Below are 20,443 nucleotides of genomic sequence, written 5' to 3' on the forward strand. Positions count from 1 at the left end.
TGTCAACGGTGAGAAGGACATTCTCTAGCCTCCCTGCTAGGTAGACATCCAGCCTGTGCTTACATGTCTCCTTTGGCAGGAGGTTCATCTCCAAAGCTTGCCCCATCTGTTAGTAGATACCTTTGTAGATTGTTCTGAAATGTGCCTCTTTGGAACTTGTACTCTTTGGTCCAATGGCAATTAAACATTTGTGGACCAGGTAAGTGGCAGATTGTGTTAGGAGCTGGGGACATAAGGGAAAAGACCTCGTATGGAACTGACCCTTGACTGAGCCATGTTAGATTAGAGCACTCAGCTTTAGACTGATACCTTTTCTACAGAGGGAGAAGTGCAGAATCTTCTTCCTGCTCCTTAGACTATGCCTCTCCACCCTTCCCTCTTGTGTTACTGATGGGTCCTCTGTGATAGCCCTTGAACCATGGTTTGGACCCTCCCAGTCAGTTCTCAGTTTAGTCTGCTTCCCTCTATCCTGCAAGCCAGCACAGGTCCACTGGCTGGGTTGGGGCCAATCTTGCCTCAGGGGAAGCTCAGATCTTCCCTTGGTGTTCTGTTAGGCTCAAGAGGCTTGAGCTGAGGATCTTTTGTTTTCCCCTTGAGCTTTACTGTAGCTTCCTTAGCTAGCCAGAAGCAAGCTCCCTACCTCCAGCCCTTCTTGTCCCTTGCTCTTGACTTGCTCCCTGAGCCTAATGAATACCCAGAGCTTTGGACTCAGGCTCCCTGCTTCACTCACCTCCTTGTACTGCTCTCTCTACATTGTTAGAGACTACAAGTGGCTGCGTGGTGTACCATATTTGTTTTGCTAAATGAACAGAGAATTTTTAAAGGTAATTTTGACAATATGTTATTTTCAACTATTGCTCTGACTTATAATCTAAACTCTATGATGAAATTGGGAAATTCTGGTTATTATTATTTGGATCTTACCCAAAATGATTTCACATAGTGAAATCCTGTTCACCTACTAACGCCTAGTTCAGGTCCCCCTAACTCACTGTCATCCCTCAGTACTCTGTACCATGGTGGTTGTGCCCTACTCAAGATCTCCTGTTAGCACTTACTATGTGTGCCAGTCAGCCATGAACGTGATCATATTTACGAAATCCTGATTCACGACTTCAATATTTTTGGTTTCTCCCTCTTTCTCACAACAGATGTTATGGAGATGTGTTAAAAATCATTAGCACAGAATTGAGGCCATCTCCCTAATGTAATCAAAATAATTACAGTGCCTTGTAAAGGAAAAAGTAAACTTTGCAGTTTTAGTGTCTCTTTTCCTCTCTCCTCTTTTTTTCCTCCCTCCTCCTCCTCCTTCTCCTTCTTCTCCTCCTTCTCTCTCTCTCTCTCTCTCTCTCTCTCTCTCTCTCTCTCTCTGGAACATATAATCTGATACGTTTAATTGTTGAAGTCTTTATAACCATCTCCTACAAGATCATAAATTCCTTGAGCGGTTTTCTTTTGTATTCTCCAGAGTATCTATGCAGGAAGGCCTATGTCATATAATATTAGTAAATATTATGTTTGATGTTACCATGACTTGAATGAGTCTTGTGTTCCATATTTGGCTTAAGATCTTGATGTCAGGTTTTCAAACCTATATATATATATATATATATATATATACTAGAGGCCCAATGCATGAAAATTCATGCAAGAGTAGGCCTTCTTTCCCCCGGCTGCTGGCACCCGCTTCCCTCCAGCACCCGGGACCCGGGCTGCTTCCTTCCGGCTGCCCACAGGCACCTGGAACCTGGGCTGGCATCCCTCGGGCCACTCGGAGGCACCCGGGCCCCGGGCTGGCTTCCCTCAGGCCACCTGCAGACACCCAGGACCCGGCTGGCTTCCCTCTGGCCCTGGCTTCATCAGGAAGGACGTCCAGAATGATGTCCGAAACATCCGGTCTAATTAGCATATTACCCTTTTATTATAGATGTTGAACATTTCTACTTCATTGTGTTGCTAAGTGAAATAATTTAAAAACTTTCTTATATACATTAGAAACAGGGTTTTAAGATGGTTGCACTGAGTATAAAATAACAGCCTAACTATGGCTACTGTAAATTACATGTTTTGATCACATGTTTATTTAGTTACATAGATTAATCTGGTTTAAATGCTTCCTCATTAGTTAATGAGACTGGAAATTTACTTGTGATAATGTTAGAGTCCAACTCTTGTTAATTAGATAATCACTTGTTTACATTTCTATGCAGTAATTTTCTATTTTTATATATATCTTTTTCCCATTAAGAAGGCAAGCATGTAAGTATGCAGAACAAGTTACTCATTATTTGATTTACTTTTCTTAGATTTCTAGATTAAGATACTTTAAAAAACATACTGTTTTTCTTTTCTTATAGTTAGGTTAATTAAAATTATTTTAGTTCTTTTTAAAAACCTTATCAATATGGATGTTGATCAATGGTATAAAAATTTACCTATTTATAGAGATAAATATTTTGGCTTCTTAAGCATATTTGGATTTTTAAATTAGTATATATGTTCTCAAACTGGATGGTTCATATCTCTGTCACGTGACATGTCTCTTCAATCTCATGTTTATTAAAGTTATTTGTATGTCTGTTATTTTTCTTTTTTTTTTTAAATTTCTCTTTTTATTCCAGACAGGTTTTTGTGATTTTATTTTTATATAATTGGCATGTGTTGCCTCTATAATAAATTTTTTTTATATAATATATTTTATTGACTTTTTTTTACACAGAGGAAGAGAGAGGAATAGAGAGTTAGAAACATCGATGAGAGAGAAACATCTATCAGCTGCCTCCTGCACACCTCCTACTGAGGATGTGCCCGCAACCAAGGTACATGCCCTTGACCGGAATCAAACCTGGGACCTTTCAGTCCGCAGGCCGACGCTCCATCCACTGAGCCAAACCGGACAGGGCTGTCAGTTATTTTTCATAGGATTTGACACATGAGCTATATCTTTCAAATCCTTATAGCCTAATGTAGTGCCATACATATCAGACACTCAAATAATGTTTGCTGAAAACACAAATGAATGAATTTTGTAAATATACTAGAGTTTGTTTCTTCTAGCCATTTATTTTATCTAGATTCATTAACATGGACTAAAGTTGTGATTATTATAAGCCAAAGGAAATAAGAAGGTCAGTGCAGTAGTAAGTCTTGGGCATAACCACAAAAGTGAGCTATTGCTAGAAAACCTCTGTCCCTTAGTCATGTTTTTCACCATAAGAAAGCTTTGATCTTATTTTTCACCAGGAGAAGCTTTTATAAAAATGGTATCCTATATATTTATAACTTATATATAGGAATAAAATATCAACAAGGTGGCATGTGAGAAATATTTTCATCTATCTTGAATTTTTTGGTTTAAAGGGTATTTGCTCCATAGTGAAAACAGAGTTTTTAAAAATATTTTGAAGTAATTTCTAAAGCATTTCCAATTTTCTGAGATATGTATTTCATTGGCTATGTGATAACATAATTTTCTAAATGCTTCCTCCCTTCTTTTTTTTCTTTTTGAAAGCATTCTTCAGTTCATGACAGAAGGGAAAACAACAGTTCATATCAGAGGACCTTCTCTCCAGAAGACAGGTAAACAGTTTTATGTGTTCTGAATTCAATTTAAATGTTTTATAAGTTTAAGAAATTACTTAACTCTTAGTTTCCTAATTTTAGTGTGGACAACTTCTTTTTTATGGTTTTATAAAGAATATTGAGTGGACTTGAGGACTAATCATTCTTGAGTGACCTAGGTCTTTCTAGTAAATAAATCTAGATTTTAAGTAATTTTTTAGGTAAGAGGGAAGAACTTTAATATCTCCAGTACTAAGTAGAATGAGTTTATAAAGTGGAAAATTGAGTTGAAATTACATTATTTTGAGGTGCTGCTTTTGCTGTTACTACTATCCTTTACATTTACAGAGTTTTTTATAGTCTTTAAAATACTAGTATTGTTTATAGATCTTAACATAATCATGTTAAGATCAAAGATCCAGAAATATTACCATTATATTCATCATGCATTCATATGGACTTAAGTTATTTCACTTAGTAAACCATGACTATTAAAAATAATTTATGAAGGGAAAGCACCCTCTAAACTTTCTTTCATTTGTCTAATCCCATGGTTGGCAAACTGCAGCTCGCGAGCCACACGCGGCTCTTTGGCCCCTTGAGTGTGGCTCTTCCACAAAATACCACGGCCTGGGCGAGTCTATTTTGAAGAAGTGGTGTTAGAAGAAGTTTAAGTTTAAAAAATTTGGCTCTCAAATTTCATTCGTTGTACTGTTGATATTTGTCTCTGTTGACTAATGAGTTTGCCAACCACTGCTCTAATCTCTTCCTCTCCTTGCTGTACTTCTCTGATAAAAATCTTCCTTCATGGGCAAGTTAATTGCTATGGTTTGCAACTACTTACTATCTTTCATCAGTCATCTACTCTCTATATTTAAAAAAATAATCTCTCTACACACAGACTTAGATGTGTATATAAAATATTGATTATGTTACTGTGTGTATTTTGTGGATATGTATTTAACTTCTCTTAAGGTTCTCTGATTTTATTGATTTTTAAGATTCAAATAGCAGATTTTATACTATTCATCCTTGTTTGCTAGTAATTTTAATCCATTGTCACTGCTATCCAAAAATACAGTTTCAAGAATAATACTATATAATAAAAGCCTAATATGCTAAGTGTCCAGTCGACTGGTCGGCCATTCAACCAATCAAAGGGTAATATGCTAATGATATGCTAAGGCTGCTCAACCACTCGCTATGATGTGCACTAACCACCAGGGGGCAGACAGTCAACCGGTCGACCAGTCGCTGTGATGTGCTCTGACCACCAGGGGGTAGACGCTCTGAACGGTAGGTTAGCTTGCTGCTGGGGTCTGGCTGATCCGGAACTGAGCAAGACGGGCTGGACATGCTCTGGAACCCTCCCGTGATCCCTCCCTGCCTGGCCAACTTCCCACGTCTCTTCCCCAGCCCCAGTAGTGCACCAGTGTGGTCCCTCGGCCTGGCCTGCGTGCTCTCACAATCTGGGACCCCACGGGGGATGTTGGAGAGCCGGTTTCGGCCCTATCCCACTCAACACAGGAGCTGCCCCCTGGTGGTCAGTGCCCTCCCACAGGGGGAGCCCGCTCAGCCAGAAGCCGGGCTCACGGCTGGCAAGTGCAGCGGTGGTGGCAGGAGCCCCTCCCATCTCCATGACAGTCGGACATTCCCCGAGGGCTCCTGGACTGCGAGATGGTGCAGGCCGGGCTGAAGGACCTCCCCTGCCCTGAGTATACGAATTTCGTGCTCCGGGCCTCTAGTAGCTAATAAAGTCTTTTGGAGTGAAGTTAAACTGGTCTTTATAGACACCAACTGATGACATTGGTCTCATTTATTCAGTGTTTTGATAAAATGAGTAGATATAGACTAAGCAAAAGAAGTCATTTGCAGGATGAGTGTTTTTCATGCTGACTATATATGATATCCAGATACATATCTTGCTAAGGACAGTGTGAATCAGGATGACAACTTTGGTTAAGGGAATTCCAGCAGTTGTTTTGTTGTGCACAACAAAGCTTTTATAATCAAGACTGAATGAATGGATGTCAAAAAATGAGCTGTCTGTTAAAAACAGTTTGATAAGACATTTTTTAGTCATAGAGTTGCTTTACATTACAATGTACCGCTTTCCTAAGTATAACATAGCTGTTTTCAACTTTGGTTTTCTTATTTGCTGTGTTAGATATGCAGAACAAGAAAGATCCCCCCCGGATAGAGATTACTTTGAGTACAGCAGGTCAGACAATGAGCGTTCAAGAAGAGGACGTTCTTATGATGGCAGCATGGAGTCGCGGTTAGTATTGGAAATTTTAACTGGAAAGAGTGTATTTGTTTAACTTTTTTTTATTTTTTATAATAAAAACAATAGCATTAAATGGATGATCTTCTAATAAGGACTTCATGGGAATTAGTTCTTTTGCAGTAAGTGTATGATGGTAGATGCTGTTATGTCTGTTTATAGATCAAGAAACAGGCTTAGAGAAGTTAAATCATTTGTGTGTGTTCTAGAAGCGTGTTAGTCTCAAATCTGTCTGACTCTAGAGCCGAAGCTCTTATTCATTATACTGTACTGCAAGAGGAGTTGGCTCCTGTGTTTTGAGATTCTTTACTGAATGAAAGGAAGTTGTTTATATTATATGACCTAAAGTGATCTACATTTACTTTCCTGCATAATGGCAAATGAACATTAAAAATGAAGTTACCAAACTGTGGTTTTAATCTAAATAAAAGTTATTCTTAGTCTTGGAGAACTTGACTACCCATTTTATTAGTCATCTAGTTTCAACAACTTGTCTACCATGTTTTATTGTTCACTAAGTTCTTATTGTTTTTGATACCTCTGTCATTATCTAATCCATGACTACCAAAACTGTATCCCTACTAGAATTTTGATCAAAACTGCAGTTTGGTGCTTAAATGCATTATTTGATATCTGCAGCCCAAATTTCCTTTTCACTTCTCTTACTTTCTAATATATATATATGTATGTATGTGTCTGTGTATGTATGTGTGTGTGTGTGTGTGTGTGTGTGTGTATGTGTATATATATATATTTATATATATATATATATATATATATATATATATATATCCAGTCTTCAAATGTCAGATTAAATGAACCTCCAAAAGCCAATCCCATCTGCTGTCACCTTAATGACACCTTAATAAGAACAACTACTATCATCATATTTAGTGTGCTAGGAATTTTGAATACTTTCTCAAATACAAGCTAGATACTATTTTTCACAATTTAGAAAAGAGGACTGGTTTGAAGTGATTGAGTAATTTACCTGAAGTGACAGTTACCTGTCTGGTAGATGATGAAACTGGGATTTGAACTCAATTCTCACTCTAGAGCCCATGACTTTTCCATCATCCCTGACTGTATTACTTCACTGTAAGTCTGTGTTTGGTCCATTTTATGTACAAAAAGTCTCATTTGACCCACAGAGTCACTCTGAAGTATTAATGTAGAATATAATGGTTAATAGTCCAAAAGCATTTGAAGAGAAATACTTCTATCTGGATTCAAGGAAGATTGTGTTGCTCATGCACTCTAAAGGAACCAGCACTATAATTGTAAGGACACGATTTTATCAGCCAGCTAGTAGTTTTCGTTGTTGGTTCTCAGAAGAATCATAATCATTGCTGTTAGCTACTCTCTTAGAACATGTTATGTTCATAACAAGAAGCAACTCAATTGCAAATCAGTGCCTAGATTTCAGAGCACCTGGCTTTGTGACTAATTGGGGTTTCTAACTTCAGTTTCAAAACTGACTGCTTTTCTCTGTCTCTAGGTTGTATTACTGTATATTAAGAAAGTAATCTCATATGCCCTTTAGATTTAGGTAAAATCTATTCAGCGGTTTCCTGGTAGTGCAGCCCTTGTTTTCATATAAGATAATATAAAACAGTTTTTATTTACTGTATTCATATAACTCATGGTTGCACAAAGTGTGAGTAGAATGACCTGAGTTTCCAAGGCAGTCTCTGTATATATAAAAAACAGATAAGTGGACAAGCTCTTCTCTGGGGAAAGATAGCAAAAATCAAGGATTTACCCTTTCCTGTTATTCTTGATAGTTTCAGAGATCAATATTCTAATTATTTTAAAAGTGTTAGCTTAAGAAAGGATACTCACCTGCATTAATAGGAAGAGTAATTGTGGCTACAAAGTGGTTGATTTTCTTTAAAAATTGTCTCAAACAGAAACTTCTGATATTCTGAAGTTTTTAATAAAAATACCAGTTGTATCAAGAAACAATTTCAAATATTACATTTTTATGATAGTCTTACTCCTAAATTGTCATTATTGATGATAAACTCTGGTTTCTCCTTTATATAGTTTATATCGTGTATCACAAGCCAATTTGTCTTCTTAAAACACTCTTTTTATGTCACTATCCCACTCTGAAACTATTAATGATTCCTCCAGTATAAAAAATTTAAAGTGTATTGCTTGTCTTTGAAAATTTCAGCCTGACTTGAACACATACTTCCAACTACTGTTATATATGATTCTTTATTGTTTCCTGACTGTTCTTTTCATTCTGGCCTGAGCACCCTTGCTCAGTTTTCCAGTAGTTATTCTGTCTTCTACTTCTTGTAGAAAGCTAGTCACCCTTTCCTCTCCCCTCGCCTTCTTGCCCTTAATATAAATTCTGTCAAGCCTTGATGACATAATTTAAATTACATTTTCTTGTGAAGTACTTTCTCACCATTCCAAACCACTTTTCCTTCTCTGAATTTATGGGGCCCACTTATGGTCTCACTCATTTGGTATGCAGAAATACATTTAAGATTGTATTTTATATTGTCTTTTCTTCATTTTCAAAAATGTAACGTTACAGAAGTAGGGACCGAGATAAACGCAGAGAAAGAGAAAGAGAAAGAGATGTGGATCGGAAAAGGTACCGGAAATCTTCATCTCCTGGGAGAAGAAGCCCAGAACCATCGGTAACCCAAAGTTCCTCTGCTCAGGATGAGCCTACTGCGAAGAAGAAGAAAGATGAGCTGGACCCTCTTCTTACTCGTACTGGTGGAGCATATATTCCTCCTGCAAAGCTCAGGATGATGCAAGAACAGATCACAGATAAAAACAGGCATGTTCATATTACTAAGTATACAAGGCAATGATATTCTCATTGAAAAACAAAAATCAACTATGGCCTAATTAACCTTGGCTGTTGAGAATCCACAATGATAGAGCCCTCAAATTAGACTTCTTTCCTTCTTCACTCTAACCTCCATTGGAACTCTGCATACTATTTGCCCTGCCCTGACACATTAGCTCAGCACTTCTTTATTTCTTTGCATGTATGAATTTTAAAATTTAAGGAAATAACACTTAGCTATTTTAGATTATTTCTTTCATAGTTGCACGCTTACCTATTAGTAGTGTCTCTTTCTGGATAATCAAGAGTATTCATATTTTTTACCTAAAATGAACCTTCAGTTTTACCAAACCAGGAGTTGGCATACTTTTTCTGGTAAAGGTCAGGTAGCAAATATTTAAGGCTTTGTCCGTTATTCTATCTTTGTTGCAGCCACTTGACTCTTGGGAATACAGCCATAAATAATATGTAAACAAATGAGTAGCTTTGTTCCAATAAAGCTTTATTTACACAAACAGGCAGTGGGCCACATTTGGCTCATGATTGTAATTTGCCAACCCTAGTACTAACCCATGGAACTAAGTTTACAGTTTTCTATTCCTTCCTTTTCTCAGACCATAACATCTTGGATTATAATGTTTTGCTACACTAAGGCAGACATTCAAAATTTATATATGACTATTCACACTCAAAATACCTTTCCTTCCCTTTTCAAAACAATTGGGATGTTGAGGAGCTGTATACGAAAGTGCAGTTAAGTTTTCTCTAATGGGATGGGATAACATCTAGGAAAAGTATGGTGCAAGATTGAAATGCCCACTCAGTTGCTAGGTAGTTAGTAAAAAGATTGGGCTAGAAGATAGCTATACTTTAAGAAAAACAGATTCTAGATTTGTCAAGAAAGAGTGTTCCTACATCTTTTGTAGGTATTTTAATGGCAACTTGGAAGTTCTTGATAACCTTGTATAAATGAAATCTAAATGTGTTTCAAAAATGAGCTTGAAGTAGAAATGTCATTTGTGTAAGTGTAAAGACTTGAGATAAATTAAAATTGAAAAAGTTATGTGCTAGAAAGGGACAGTAGATGACATTAAATTTAAAACTGGTAAGTACGTTTCTCTTCATATGTCATGTCCCAAAACTTGGTAGTGATGCTTGGAGTGTTATGCTGAGGAGGGATTTGGAGATGGCCTCTGTGGTTCGTGGGAGCTTTAAACTGAGTGGCCAGATAATTATGGTCTCTGAATGCATAATAATCTGGCCACTCAGTGTGTGTGTGTGTGTGTATTTATATATTTATATTAGAGACTCGGTGCATGAATTCGTGCATGGATGGGATCCGGCCAGCCTGGCCAGAGGGAGGGAACATGGGCAGTTGGCCGGCCTCCCTGCTGATCGAACTCCTGGTCAAGGGGACAATTTGCATATTAGCCTTTTATTATATAGGATATACACTGAGTGGCCAGATTATTATGCATTCAGAGATCATAATAATCTGGCCACTCAGTGTATATTTGAAGTCTGTTCAGAGGCTATAAAGGGGACAAAGAAATTTAAGTCTCTAAAGGAAATCTGTAGTCTTTGCTTTCAGTAGGTACTTAATCAGGTGAATTGTAGGCTTCCTAATTAAGAAGTATAATTTTACTTGATACAGTCTTTTGATCAGTTTAATAGAAGTGATTATTTATCAGTAATATTTTATTGGTTCAGTTGGTTATTAAGCCATAGATTTATTTCTTTAGAGATAGTAGCATACCAAAAGGTTGGGGTTGAGGAACAGTGAGAGAGCAGGCACTAAGAGGTACATGATCTATAGCAAATTTAGGAACAATAATAAAATTAACTAAAATTCAGTCTGCTTTGTATCCTCAGTGTTTGCTGAGGACAGTATCAGTAATAAAATATTCTCCCCACCCCTCCTTATTATCTATAATAATAAAAGCACAATATGCTAATTAGACCGGACGTCCTTCCAGCTGAAGCTGTGCTGCGAGGGAAGCCCAGGTCCCGGGTGCCTGCCAGTGGCCTGAGGGAAGCCTGGGTCCCAGGTGCCTGCCGGCGGCCAGCGGGAAGCCCAGGTTCCAGGTGCCAGAGGGAAGCCAGTGCCAGCAGCCAGGGGAATGAAGGCCTACTCTTGCATGAATTTCATGCATTCCCTCACTCCAGAATAGGGAATCTTAACCTACACACCTTCAAGAGATCCATGAATAGAATTCAGGCAATTCATGAACATAAAAGGGGGGAAATGCATCTTTATTTTTACTAATCTCTAACTAAAATTTATCATATTTTCCTATGGGAATGTAGGCAACAGACCATAGTATTAATAGACTATTTGTTGCAAATATCCCATAATAATTCTTTATGGCCATGGTATTTGGAAATTAAAGAAGTTATTAGGCCTACTACCAGTTCTTGTTATTTAATGTGTTAAGAAGCACAGAGAGTACTATATCAAACTTTTGTTCTTTTCATCTTTTTTTTTAATATATTGATATTTTACAGAGGGGAAGGGAAAGGGATAGAGAGTTAAAAACATAGATGAGAGAGAAACATCGATCAGCTGCCTCCTGCACACCCCCTGCTGGGGATGTGCCCACAACCATGGTACATGCCCTTGACCGGAATCGAACCTGGGACCCTTCAGTCCGCAGGCCGACGCTCTATCCACTGAGCCAAAGCAGTCAGGGCTCTTTTCATGTTTTAAAAACTATATTTTAGTATGATTGCTATCCTTTCTAATCTTATACATTTGTAAATATTATCCCAAGAAGTCTTATCAGCTTCCTCAAAAATTTATATGTAAGAAAAAAAATTAAAACTGCATCTGAAATGACATTCCACAAAGAAATAATTATAAAAACCATAGAATCTTAAAGCTTTAAAAGGTTTTAGACAGTATCACGTTCAACCAAAGAACCTTTAAGGCTAAAAAATTTACCTACGATTTTAGTTAAAAAAGAGTATAGCTATCTGGCATTCAGCTGGTATAGCTGTGGGATTATTACATAAATGTAGAGATGTTCTTTAAAATATGTATAACAGTCTTTCAGCCCACGATTTCATGACTTTACTTTTTCCTATAATTATTATTTATTTACTAGAGGCCTGGTGCAGGGGATTGTGCACTGGTGGGGGGCGTGGCCTGCAGGGATTGGCCAGCTGTAAGAGTGCCACTCGGTCGAGTGGCTGTGGACCTGCCCTCTGAGCTGCTGCTCCCAATGCAGGAACAGCCACTCATCTCAGTCAGCCAAGTGGCACTCCCACTGTGGTAGCGCACTGACCACCAGGGGCCAGCTCCTGCATTGAGCGTCTGCCCCCTGGTGGTCAGTGCACATCATAGCGACAGGTTGGTCATTCCACTGTTCAGTCGCTGGGCTTTTATTATATAGGATAGTTTAAAACAATTTTGTTTTCTCATGCTTTTACTAGATGGAACATAATAAAAATTTCCTTTTTATGGTTTATATGGTATTTCAGATTATAATTTAAAATAAATAATAGCTTCCATCTAAAAAAATTTTAAAGACAAGTTTGAATAAAGTGTTATAATGTAAAATAAGCATGTATTGAATCTGACTAATGAATTAAATGTTGTAAATTGCGATATACATGGATAAGAACAAGATTATCCTTATATATCCTTAATAACCGTATGTTATTAAAGGGAAGCAGTCTGTGTAAGCATTATATGTACATAAAAATCAAATACCTTAGGATATAATCTTTGTTTATTTAGTAATATTTTACTGCATTTGGGGTCATTTTATGAAAATAATGTTAAAAATAAAGGCACTAAGTATTTTTTTATGTTCAAATAACCTCTTGTTATTGTGATTGTTGCCGGAGTTTTAATCTTTATTAAAATCTATTCTTTTTAGCTTAGCATACCAGCGGATGAGCTGGGAAGCCCTAAAGAAGTCAATTAATGGTCTTATCAACAAAGTCAACATTTCTAATATAGGCATTATTATTCAAGAACTCCTTCAAGAAAACATAGTTAGAGGGAGGTAAGCATCTATTTGTAGTATTTCATAGTGGTTTTTCAAAGGAACATAACCTACATGAACCATAATCATTGATTTATTATGCTACCTTATTTCAAAGGTAATTGAGAATATTTAAAATGCAGGTTTTTTTTAAATTGTAATTATTAACAAATAATCTGTACTTAACAATTAGAGGTTGTATGGAGTTTTTGCTTTTAAGAAGCTTTGATGTGATATGATGGTTTTTGCAGACATTTATGTACTGAATACTTCTAATAACTTAAACTCATGAAGAATAGTGAATATCTTCAAACCAGTTTAATTTCTAATGAAAGCAAAGTGAGAATGTGAAAGAAGTGAGGAAGATCAGTAATAAATTTTAGAAAAGCAGAAGAGAATGACTTAGCATTTTCTGTGCGGTTTTAAGTAGTTGGTGATGTTGAAAAGGGTCAGGAAACAGATATCCTATATTCATTCTATTTATTATTTAAATCTGCAGTCTATTTTCACATGACCCTGATTCCTTTCCAAACAACATTGGGGATATAAACTAAGGTGTAGCATGTTGTGAGGATAAAGAAAGGTGACCTAAGGTAGCCACTGTCTCAGAAGTAGGTAGTGCTCTTTCATTTTTTGAGAACTTACGTGGGTTGCTTAAGATCTTACCGTTTATTAGCTGAGTTCTCTTCTCACTTTCTACTCTAATGATTTAATTGTCATACCTTAACCTGATAACTATTAAGACAATGTTTTCCTGCCTTTTGGCAGTCTAATAATTGTCATTATATTGCTAAAAATAACTATTCAGCCCACTTTGCATCTTTCTCCTTGTCAAATGCATATAGAAACATGCTTATTTTAAAAATGAGTTAACGTAGAACCTTTTATATTTCTGTCATTGCTTTAGCATTATTCTTGCATTGCTTCCAAATCTTCATTTTTAATTTACTGAAAATAGGCTTAATGATGGGAAATACCCAAATTTGTCTTTAATCACATATTTTAATGTTAAAACTATAATAAATGCCTTTAATATTATTTAATATTATATAAAATAACGGTCCAGTAGTGGATATCTTATTTTAAGTTTAGTACTTTTGAAGCAGGTCCTTTTTTCTTACACTATTTTGCAAATGTTTAATTACTTCTAAGAAGTTTAAAAAAACTCAAATTTATAATTAGATGTAACAAACAGAAATTGGAAAAGAGGAATTATATTTTGAGAGAAAATTTTTCATGAAAAAATTGTAGTAAAATCTGTTTTATAAAAGCACAAAGTTTATTTTCTCAAAAGCAGTTTTTGTTAGAAAGACAAACTTTTCTCCTAGATAAAGTGATATGAATTTAATCCTGATTTAGCATTTGTGATTATTTACAGAGGAGTAATATTACTGGATTTCAAATGAGTTTTTTATTCTTATAATCAAATTGGTGATTATTGTTGATGCTTTTTCTTTTTTTTAAACAGAGGCCTGCTGTCCAGATCTGTTTTGCAAGCACAGAGTGCTTCTCCAATCTTCACCCATGTTTATGCAGCATTAGTGGCTATTATTAACTCAAAATTTCCACAAATCGGAGAATTAATCCTCAAGAGGTTAATTCTTAATTTTCGGAAAGGCTATCGAAGAAATGATAAGGTATATATGATGGGCTTGTAAGTAGACTGCCACATACGGACAGATTAATCAGTATCAACAATAGTGAGCAATGTTGATTTCTATATAGGAATTCTTTTTTAAAACTGCGTATTTCATGAGAACTTTTTTTAGTTCTATTAAATATCTCTGGCTACTAATGATGAGCCACAGAAATTTTATCTATTTTGCCAGAAATGGCACTCTTTCACATCTATTAGTTCTTATCCTTTAACTTTGATATAAAAATTATCCTGTGTATTACATATTTTAAAGAGTCTGTAAGCTGTAGATTCTATAGATAAATGAAAATTGGTTTTAGTTTATAGATTAACTTTTTCTCTACCTTCACTTTGCAGCAACTTTGTCTGACTGCTTCAAAATTTGTGGCACATCTTATTAACCAAAATGTGGTAAGTAATTATCTTCAAAACTCGGTACCTTTTAGTGACATTAGACCACACAGACTTGATGCACTTCAATGACATATCTCTGTTTTTGTTTTAATTTTATAGTCTTTGGAAAAGTATCTTGGATAATATTTTAATGTTAAAACTATAATAAATGCCTTTAATATTATTTAATATGAAGAATAACTAGACATTGTTTTATCAAATTGATCTCTTAATTCTGTTCATGGTCACTTAACTACAAGTCATTTTTTCAGATAAAGTAATTGGATTTGTTTTTATAAAGCAATAAAGTTGGTATCTCCTCCACTCTTTTCCCCTGGGTGTGGTGTTCATGAGAACCTAATAATATCTGATAATAAAAATTACTGATCCCTGCAACTAGTATATATATAGTATATATAGTCATATATTCATAGAATCAGTTTATAAAATACTAGATGCCTGGTGCACGAATTCGTGCACTGGTGGTGTCCCTCAGGGTGGCCTGCAGAGACTGGACCCCAGCTCATGTCCCCAGCCCTGCAGCCCCACCTGGCATCCCGCCTTGGCCTGGCGCTGCCCCCTCACCTGCTCCACCATCCTGCATGTGGGACGATCTATTGGGGCCGAGCACGCCCCCCCGCTACCGATCTCTGTCTGTGGGGCGATCAGGCCCCCGCTTGCACCGGCCTTTGGCCTGGTACCACCTGCTCACCTGCTCCACCTTTCTGCCGCAGTCCCACTCTCATCAGGGCCCATTGGGGCCAGCAACACCTCCACTGCTGCCCGCTGCCAGTGCCGCATCGTCTACGCCTGCCATGTTTTGCGCTGCCCCCTGGTGGTCAGCACATGTCATAGCAAGCAGTCGAACTCCTGGTCTCCCAGTCAAACTTCTGGTCAAACGACCCTCAGAGGGGACAATTTGCATAATAGGCTTTTATTATATAGGATAGTAGATTAAGTAATTTTAAATATAAATAATGTTACCTATTCAGTTTTGTGTTTATTTTGTATTCAATCACTATATGAGAGTTTTGATTCTGTTTCAACTTGAAGGAGATAGTAAAATTGTTCTTGTTCACATTCAAAGGTTTTTTTCAATATGTATTTAATAATATCTATAAGAACAATTTTAAAATCACACTTTTATTTCTGTAACATAAATATTATTTTAATTCCTATGTGAAATTCTTGACAGTGTTTACTCTTAAAAACCTTTTAGATTGTAATCTAATTAGCTATATTATAACAATAATAACATGCTGTTTAAGACTATAAAAACTTCACATGTCTATGTCAGCACAGCTATATGTTTCAGTTTTATAATGTATATCTTACTTTATATTAGAGATACTTTGGCATTGTCAGGAATAGTTAAAATGATAAATATTTTAGTTCTTCCCAACTGTGGTACAGGGTGATATTTTCTTGTAATTTATAAGACTGTTTGCCCCCTCGCAAAAAAAGTAGTATGTATTTTTTATCTTGTGCTCAATGCAAAAAAAAATAATGTATTGAGTTGAAATTTAGACTTCCCTCCCCATCTTAAATAAGTATCTGACTTCAGAAAGGCTTATGTATAGTGTTTTTGAACATTTCTAGTTGTTTTTCACAACAAAGCTTCCCAATAGAATTTTATTCCCACTCTACCTGGCATTGTTTATAAGTGTTAATTTTTTAATATGGCCAGTGTAAGTAGTTTGATTTAGTTTAAAAAATAAAGGATATATTTAAAAGTATAATTTCATACCAGAAACTAAGATATTTTCTGATAAAATAATTATGTATGTAATTTAAGAATTATTTTCTATCTAATAGTTGCTGATAAAATGAATTGGACAATGGATATAAATATTTGTGGTTATAGAGAATCACTATTCTTAATATAGTGACTATGAAAATATCTCAGGTTAAAAATTTTTAACTTATATTTTGAGGTTAATTATTGTATTTCCTGTAGATAATATATATTGTATTTTTTTATATAACATATAAGAATATTTCTCCTGGAGATAAGTTAAATAGTTTTATTCAGTACAATACACTAGGATTTTTGTAATAATCATTTGGGAATTCTTAACAGATGCATAATGAAAGCAAAAGAATAATTGTATTTTATATATGCAGTATTTTTATATACATTATAAAACTTTGCTAATCATATATACAATATTATCACTGCAAAAAAAAGATTTAGTAGCTTTTAAAATTACTAGGCTTATATGTGTAAAAGCATTTTCTCTATTCCATATGTCTTTATTCTATTTAAGGCACATGAAGTTTTATGCTTAGAGATGCTCACTTTGCTCCTGGAAAGACCAACAGATGATAGTGTTGAAGTAGCTATTGGTTTTCTCAAGGAATGTGGCCTCAAATTAACACAGGTGTCACCAAGAGGAATCAATGGTAGTGTATATCTTTGTTTTGATATCGAGCTTTTGTTTGAGTATTATAGTATTTATTGCTTATTTTATTGTCTTTTCTTTCTGCTTAACCTTAGCTATATTTGAACGCCTTCGAAACATTCTTCATGAGTCTGAAATTGACAAAAGAGTGCAGTATATGATTGAAGTGATGTTTGCTGTAAGGAAAGATGGGTTCAAGGACCACCCTGTTATTCTAGAAGGACTTGACTTAGTGGAAGAAGATGATCAGTTCACCCATATGCTTCCTCTGGAAGATGACTATAATCCAGAAGATGTTCTTAGTAAGTCAGGGGGTGATGGTTGGGAAGTGGGGCACCAACAAATGTAAGCACAGGAAATAAAAACTTACTTAAACTTTTTAATTTTTTTTTAAGATGTTTTCAAGATGGATCCTAATTTTATGGAGAATGAAGAGAAGTACAAAGCTATTAAGAAGGGTACGTAGAATGTTATTAAATGATTTTATTTAGGATAAGTTGAAGCAATTTTTGCAGTTATATAATACTGATAGAAAGATATATATAGATCACTGACCGCACCTAATTAAATCTCTACTTTTATTGAAGCCATATTCTTCAGTTTTTGTATGCAGTTATTTTTCTGTTTAATGCTTGTCCAATGTACTACTTCATTCTAAATTATTTACATTATTTTTTCTCTCCTTTTGCCCTGTGTTTCAATTGTGTAACGCTTAAGTTTTATCCCTCTTAAGAATATTCATGTATTACTAGGACACTTTATTTGACTTCACTACCACCTAAGAATTACTACTTTAAATGACATGCAATTTATTATTCAATTAAGTGCTATATTTTATTATTTCTTGAAAGCAGGTTGATAACCTTCTGATAACATCAATCACAGTGCTAGATATCAGTGCTTAATAAATAGATAATTATTATTTGTACACAATTAATACATTGTAAGAATATACTTTGGACAGAATTTGGTTTGTATTTTGTCTGCCATTACTAGCTAAGTGACCTGGAAGATGTTACTTATTTGATGAAAGAGTAAATGTTCTCTGTTTGTGTGAAGATAACTACAGTGCTTTGTATTGTCACAGAACTAGTATTTAGACAATAATACTATTTTGTTTCACATTTCTATCATTTATTTCCTAATGCTAATATTCAGGGCTACTTATGTAATTATGTTTATATTAGTATTATATTACACACTTAAATATTATAATTATATGATAACTTTATAGATTTTCCTGAATTGTGATTTTACCTGAAAAGTACTCACTGCTCTGAAAGCTCCTAGGAGGAGAACTACAGGTTGTGAGCCATTCTTTGAAGGAAAAATGAAAAAAGCTGATTCATCTTAAAACTCAAATGATTGCATAAGTGCTTTTCCTTGAGATAACCATCATCTTACATCTGTCTTTTACAGCGGTCCTGTATTTGAACTTCATGTTTTGTTACTCAGATTATTATAAAGACCTACCAAGGGCTGAGATTTAATAAAATCAGTCATATTCTACTTCTTCGTCAGGGACATTAAGAGAAACGGGCTTTCCCCTACTACAAGAATGTGGCAACAGCAAAGAACACCACTGCTAGTGCCGTTGGATGCTTTGATTTGTGCTCAGGTTGCAGCAGTTTTAACCCCTGTTGCTTTGGGCCATCATTGCAGATGTCAGCACAGAGAAAGGCGGATGATGTCTTAGTAATTTTATGAAAATAGTTTTAACCTCACAGACCACCTGACAGGTGTCAGTGATTCCCCACCCCTATCGTGCACCCCCCACCCCCAAGACTTACAGACTATACTTTGAAACCACTGCTTTATCCAGTTAATGAAATCTAATTGCCATTGCCTAAGTGCTCTCAGTAAGTAGATTCTAAAGTGAACAGATGAGAAGAGGATGATGTAAACGACTAGACAATTCATTTGACCTTCATTCTTTCATAAAATATCCTTCTAGAGCTGGCATAAAAAAATGGTCACAGCAGGAAGTGGGCACAGCTTTAGTAATTAGCACCTTAGAGTGACTCAGGTGTACTTGTGTTTTAGGTCTTGCAGCATTTGGGAAAACAGCAGGAGTGCCTGTCTTCCTTCTATTGAATACTAAATAGTTTCCTCTTTTAAAAGTCTGTCTAAAACCATATTATATAATAATAAACTATACACTTCAGTTTATTTCTAACATTTGTTAGAAATATTCTTGAGGATATTTGTTCATTGGCTAAGGTGTGAAAGACAAGTCTCCCTGCTTGTAAAATGATTTATTCCTGATAGCATGAAGTTCTCTACTAACATTCAATATTATATGTGGCTTCTGAGTTATATATACTGCTTAGTAAATAGAAAGACATTAAAAGTTTCCTAAAAATGAATCAGCTCCAAAACATTTTATTAAAAATTCTCTGATCATAATAGAAATGAAGAAAATGAAATGTTGGCCAGGTTTGTAAAATCTTTTATCAGACTAATAGAGCACACACCTGATTGAACAAAATATAATTTTAGTTTTTGTTACTTGTTTTATATAGTCTCTTATTTACATCACTTTTCACCCAGTTCTGAGTGTGAGTTGTACTTTAAGAGGTGATAATCCAATGAAGTGCTTATCTTACCAGTTTTCCTAAAGGCTTTTTAAACTTTGGGTTTTGTTTTATATATAGAAAGTCTTTGGATTGAGTGTAATGTTCTATTTAATAGGTATACATTTTAATAATTTCATTGGTGTTTATTTAAAACTAGTGGCCGGTGCACGAAATTCATGCACTTGGGGGGGAGGCCGGGGAGAGGGGGTGCCCCCAAGCCTGGCCTGCACCCTCTCCAATCTGGGACCCCTCGGGGGATGTCCGACTCCCCTGTGGGATCGGGCCTAAACTGGCAGTTGGACATCCCTCTCACAATCCAGGACCACTGGCTCCTAACCGCTAACCTGCCTGCCAGCCTGATCACCCCAAACTGCCCCCCCTGCTGGCCTGATCACCCCTAACTGCCTCTGCCTCGGCCCCGCCACCATGGCTTTGTCCAGAAGGACGTCCGGAAGGTCTCCTGGTCTAATTAGCATATTACCCTTTTATTAGTATAGATGAATGCTAAATTAACCAATGGTTTCTTCTCTCTCCTTTTTTTGTCTTTCATAAAAGATTCTTAGCTTAAATTCTTGTTTTCTATATCAAGGATTAGCTTTTTGTAATAGACTGTCTTCTTTCTGATGCTGAAGTAGGAATATTTTGACTTCAGTATGCTCTTGCTCTTTTGGAAACTTTAATTTACTTTTCTTTTTCATCCCCCCCTTGTTTCATGGTCACTTTCTGTCTGTCAGAAGAATGACACTTGGCTCTTTCTAGTCAAATTAGTTATAATGTTCTCTGACCA

The 20,443-nt window shown here is 35.8% G+C and overlaps 1 protein-coding gene across 1 annotated transcript in view; it reads left to right on the forward strand.

The window, feature by feature from the left end:
* CWC22 (CWC22 spliceosome associated protein homolog) overlaps window positions 1-20,443 on the forward strand; it is a 51,657-nt gene that overhangs the window by 11,573 nt on the left and 19,641 nt on the right. Inside the window, exons 3-11 of the mRNA XM_080671386.1 lie at window positions 3,512-3,579; window positions 5,729-5,839; window positions 8,397-8,648; window positions 12,542-12,670; window positions 14,118-14,286; window positions 14,643-14,696; window positions 16,946-17,081; window positions 17,176-17,382; window positions 17,476-17,538. Coding sequence (XP_080527512.1) covers window positions 3,512-3,579; window positions 5,729-5,839; window positions 8,397-8,648; window positions 12,542-12,670; window positions 14,118-14,286; window positions 14,643-14,696; window positions 16,946-17,081; window positions 17,176-17,382; window positions 17,476-17,538 — 1,189 coding nt within the window. The remainder of the gene's footprint in view (window positions 1-3,511; window positions 3,580-5,728; window positions 5,840-8,396; window positions 8,649-12,541; window positions 12,671-14,117; window positions 14,287-14,642; window positions 14,697-16,945; window positions 17,082-17,175; window positions 17,383-17,475; window positions 17,539-20,443) is intronic.

The sequence above is a fragment of the Plecotus auritus genome (genome assembly GCF_963455305.1).
Source record: "Plecotus auritus genome assembly, chromosome: 5".
Taxonomy (NCBI): Eukaryota; Metazoa; Chordata; class Mammalia; order Chiroptera; family Vespertilionidae; genus Plecotus; species Plecotus auritus.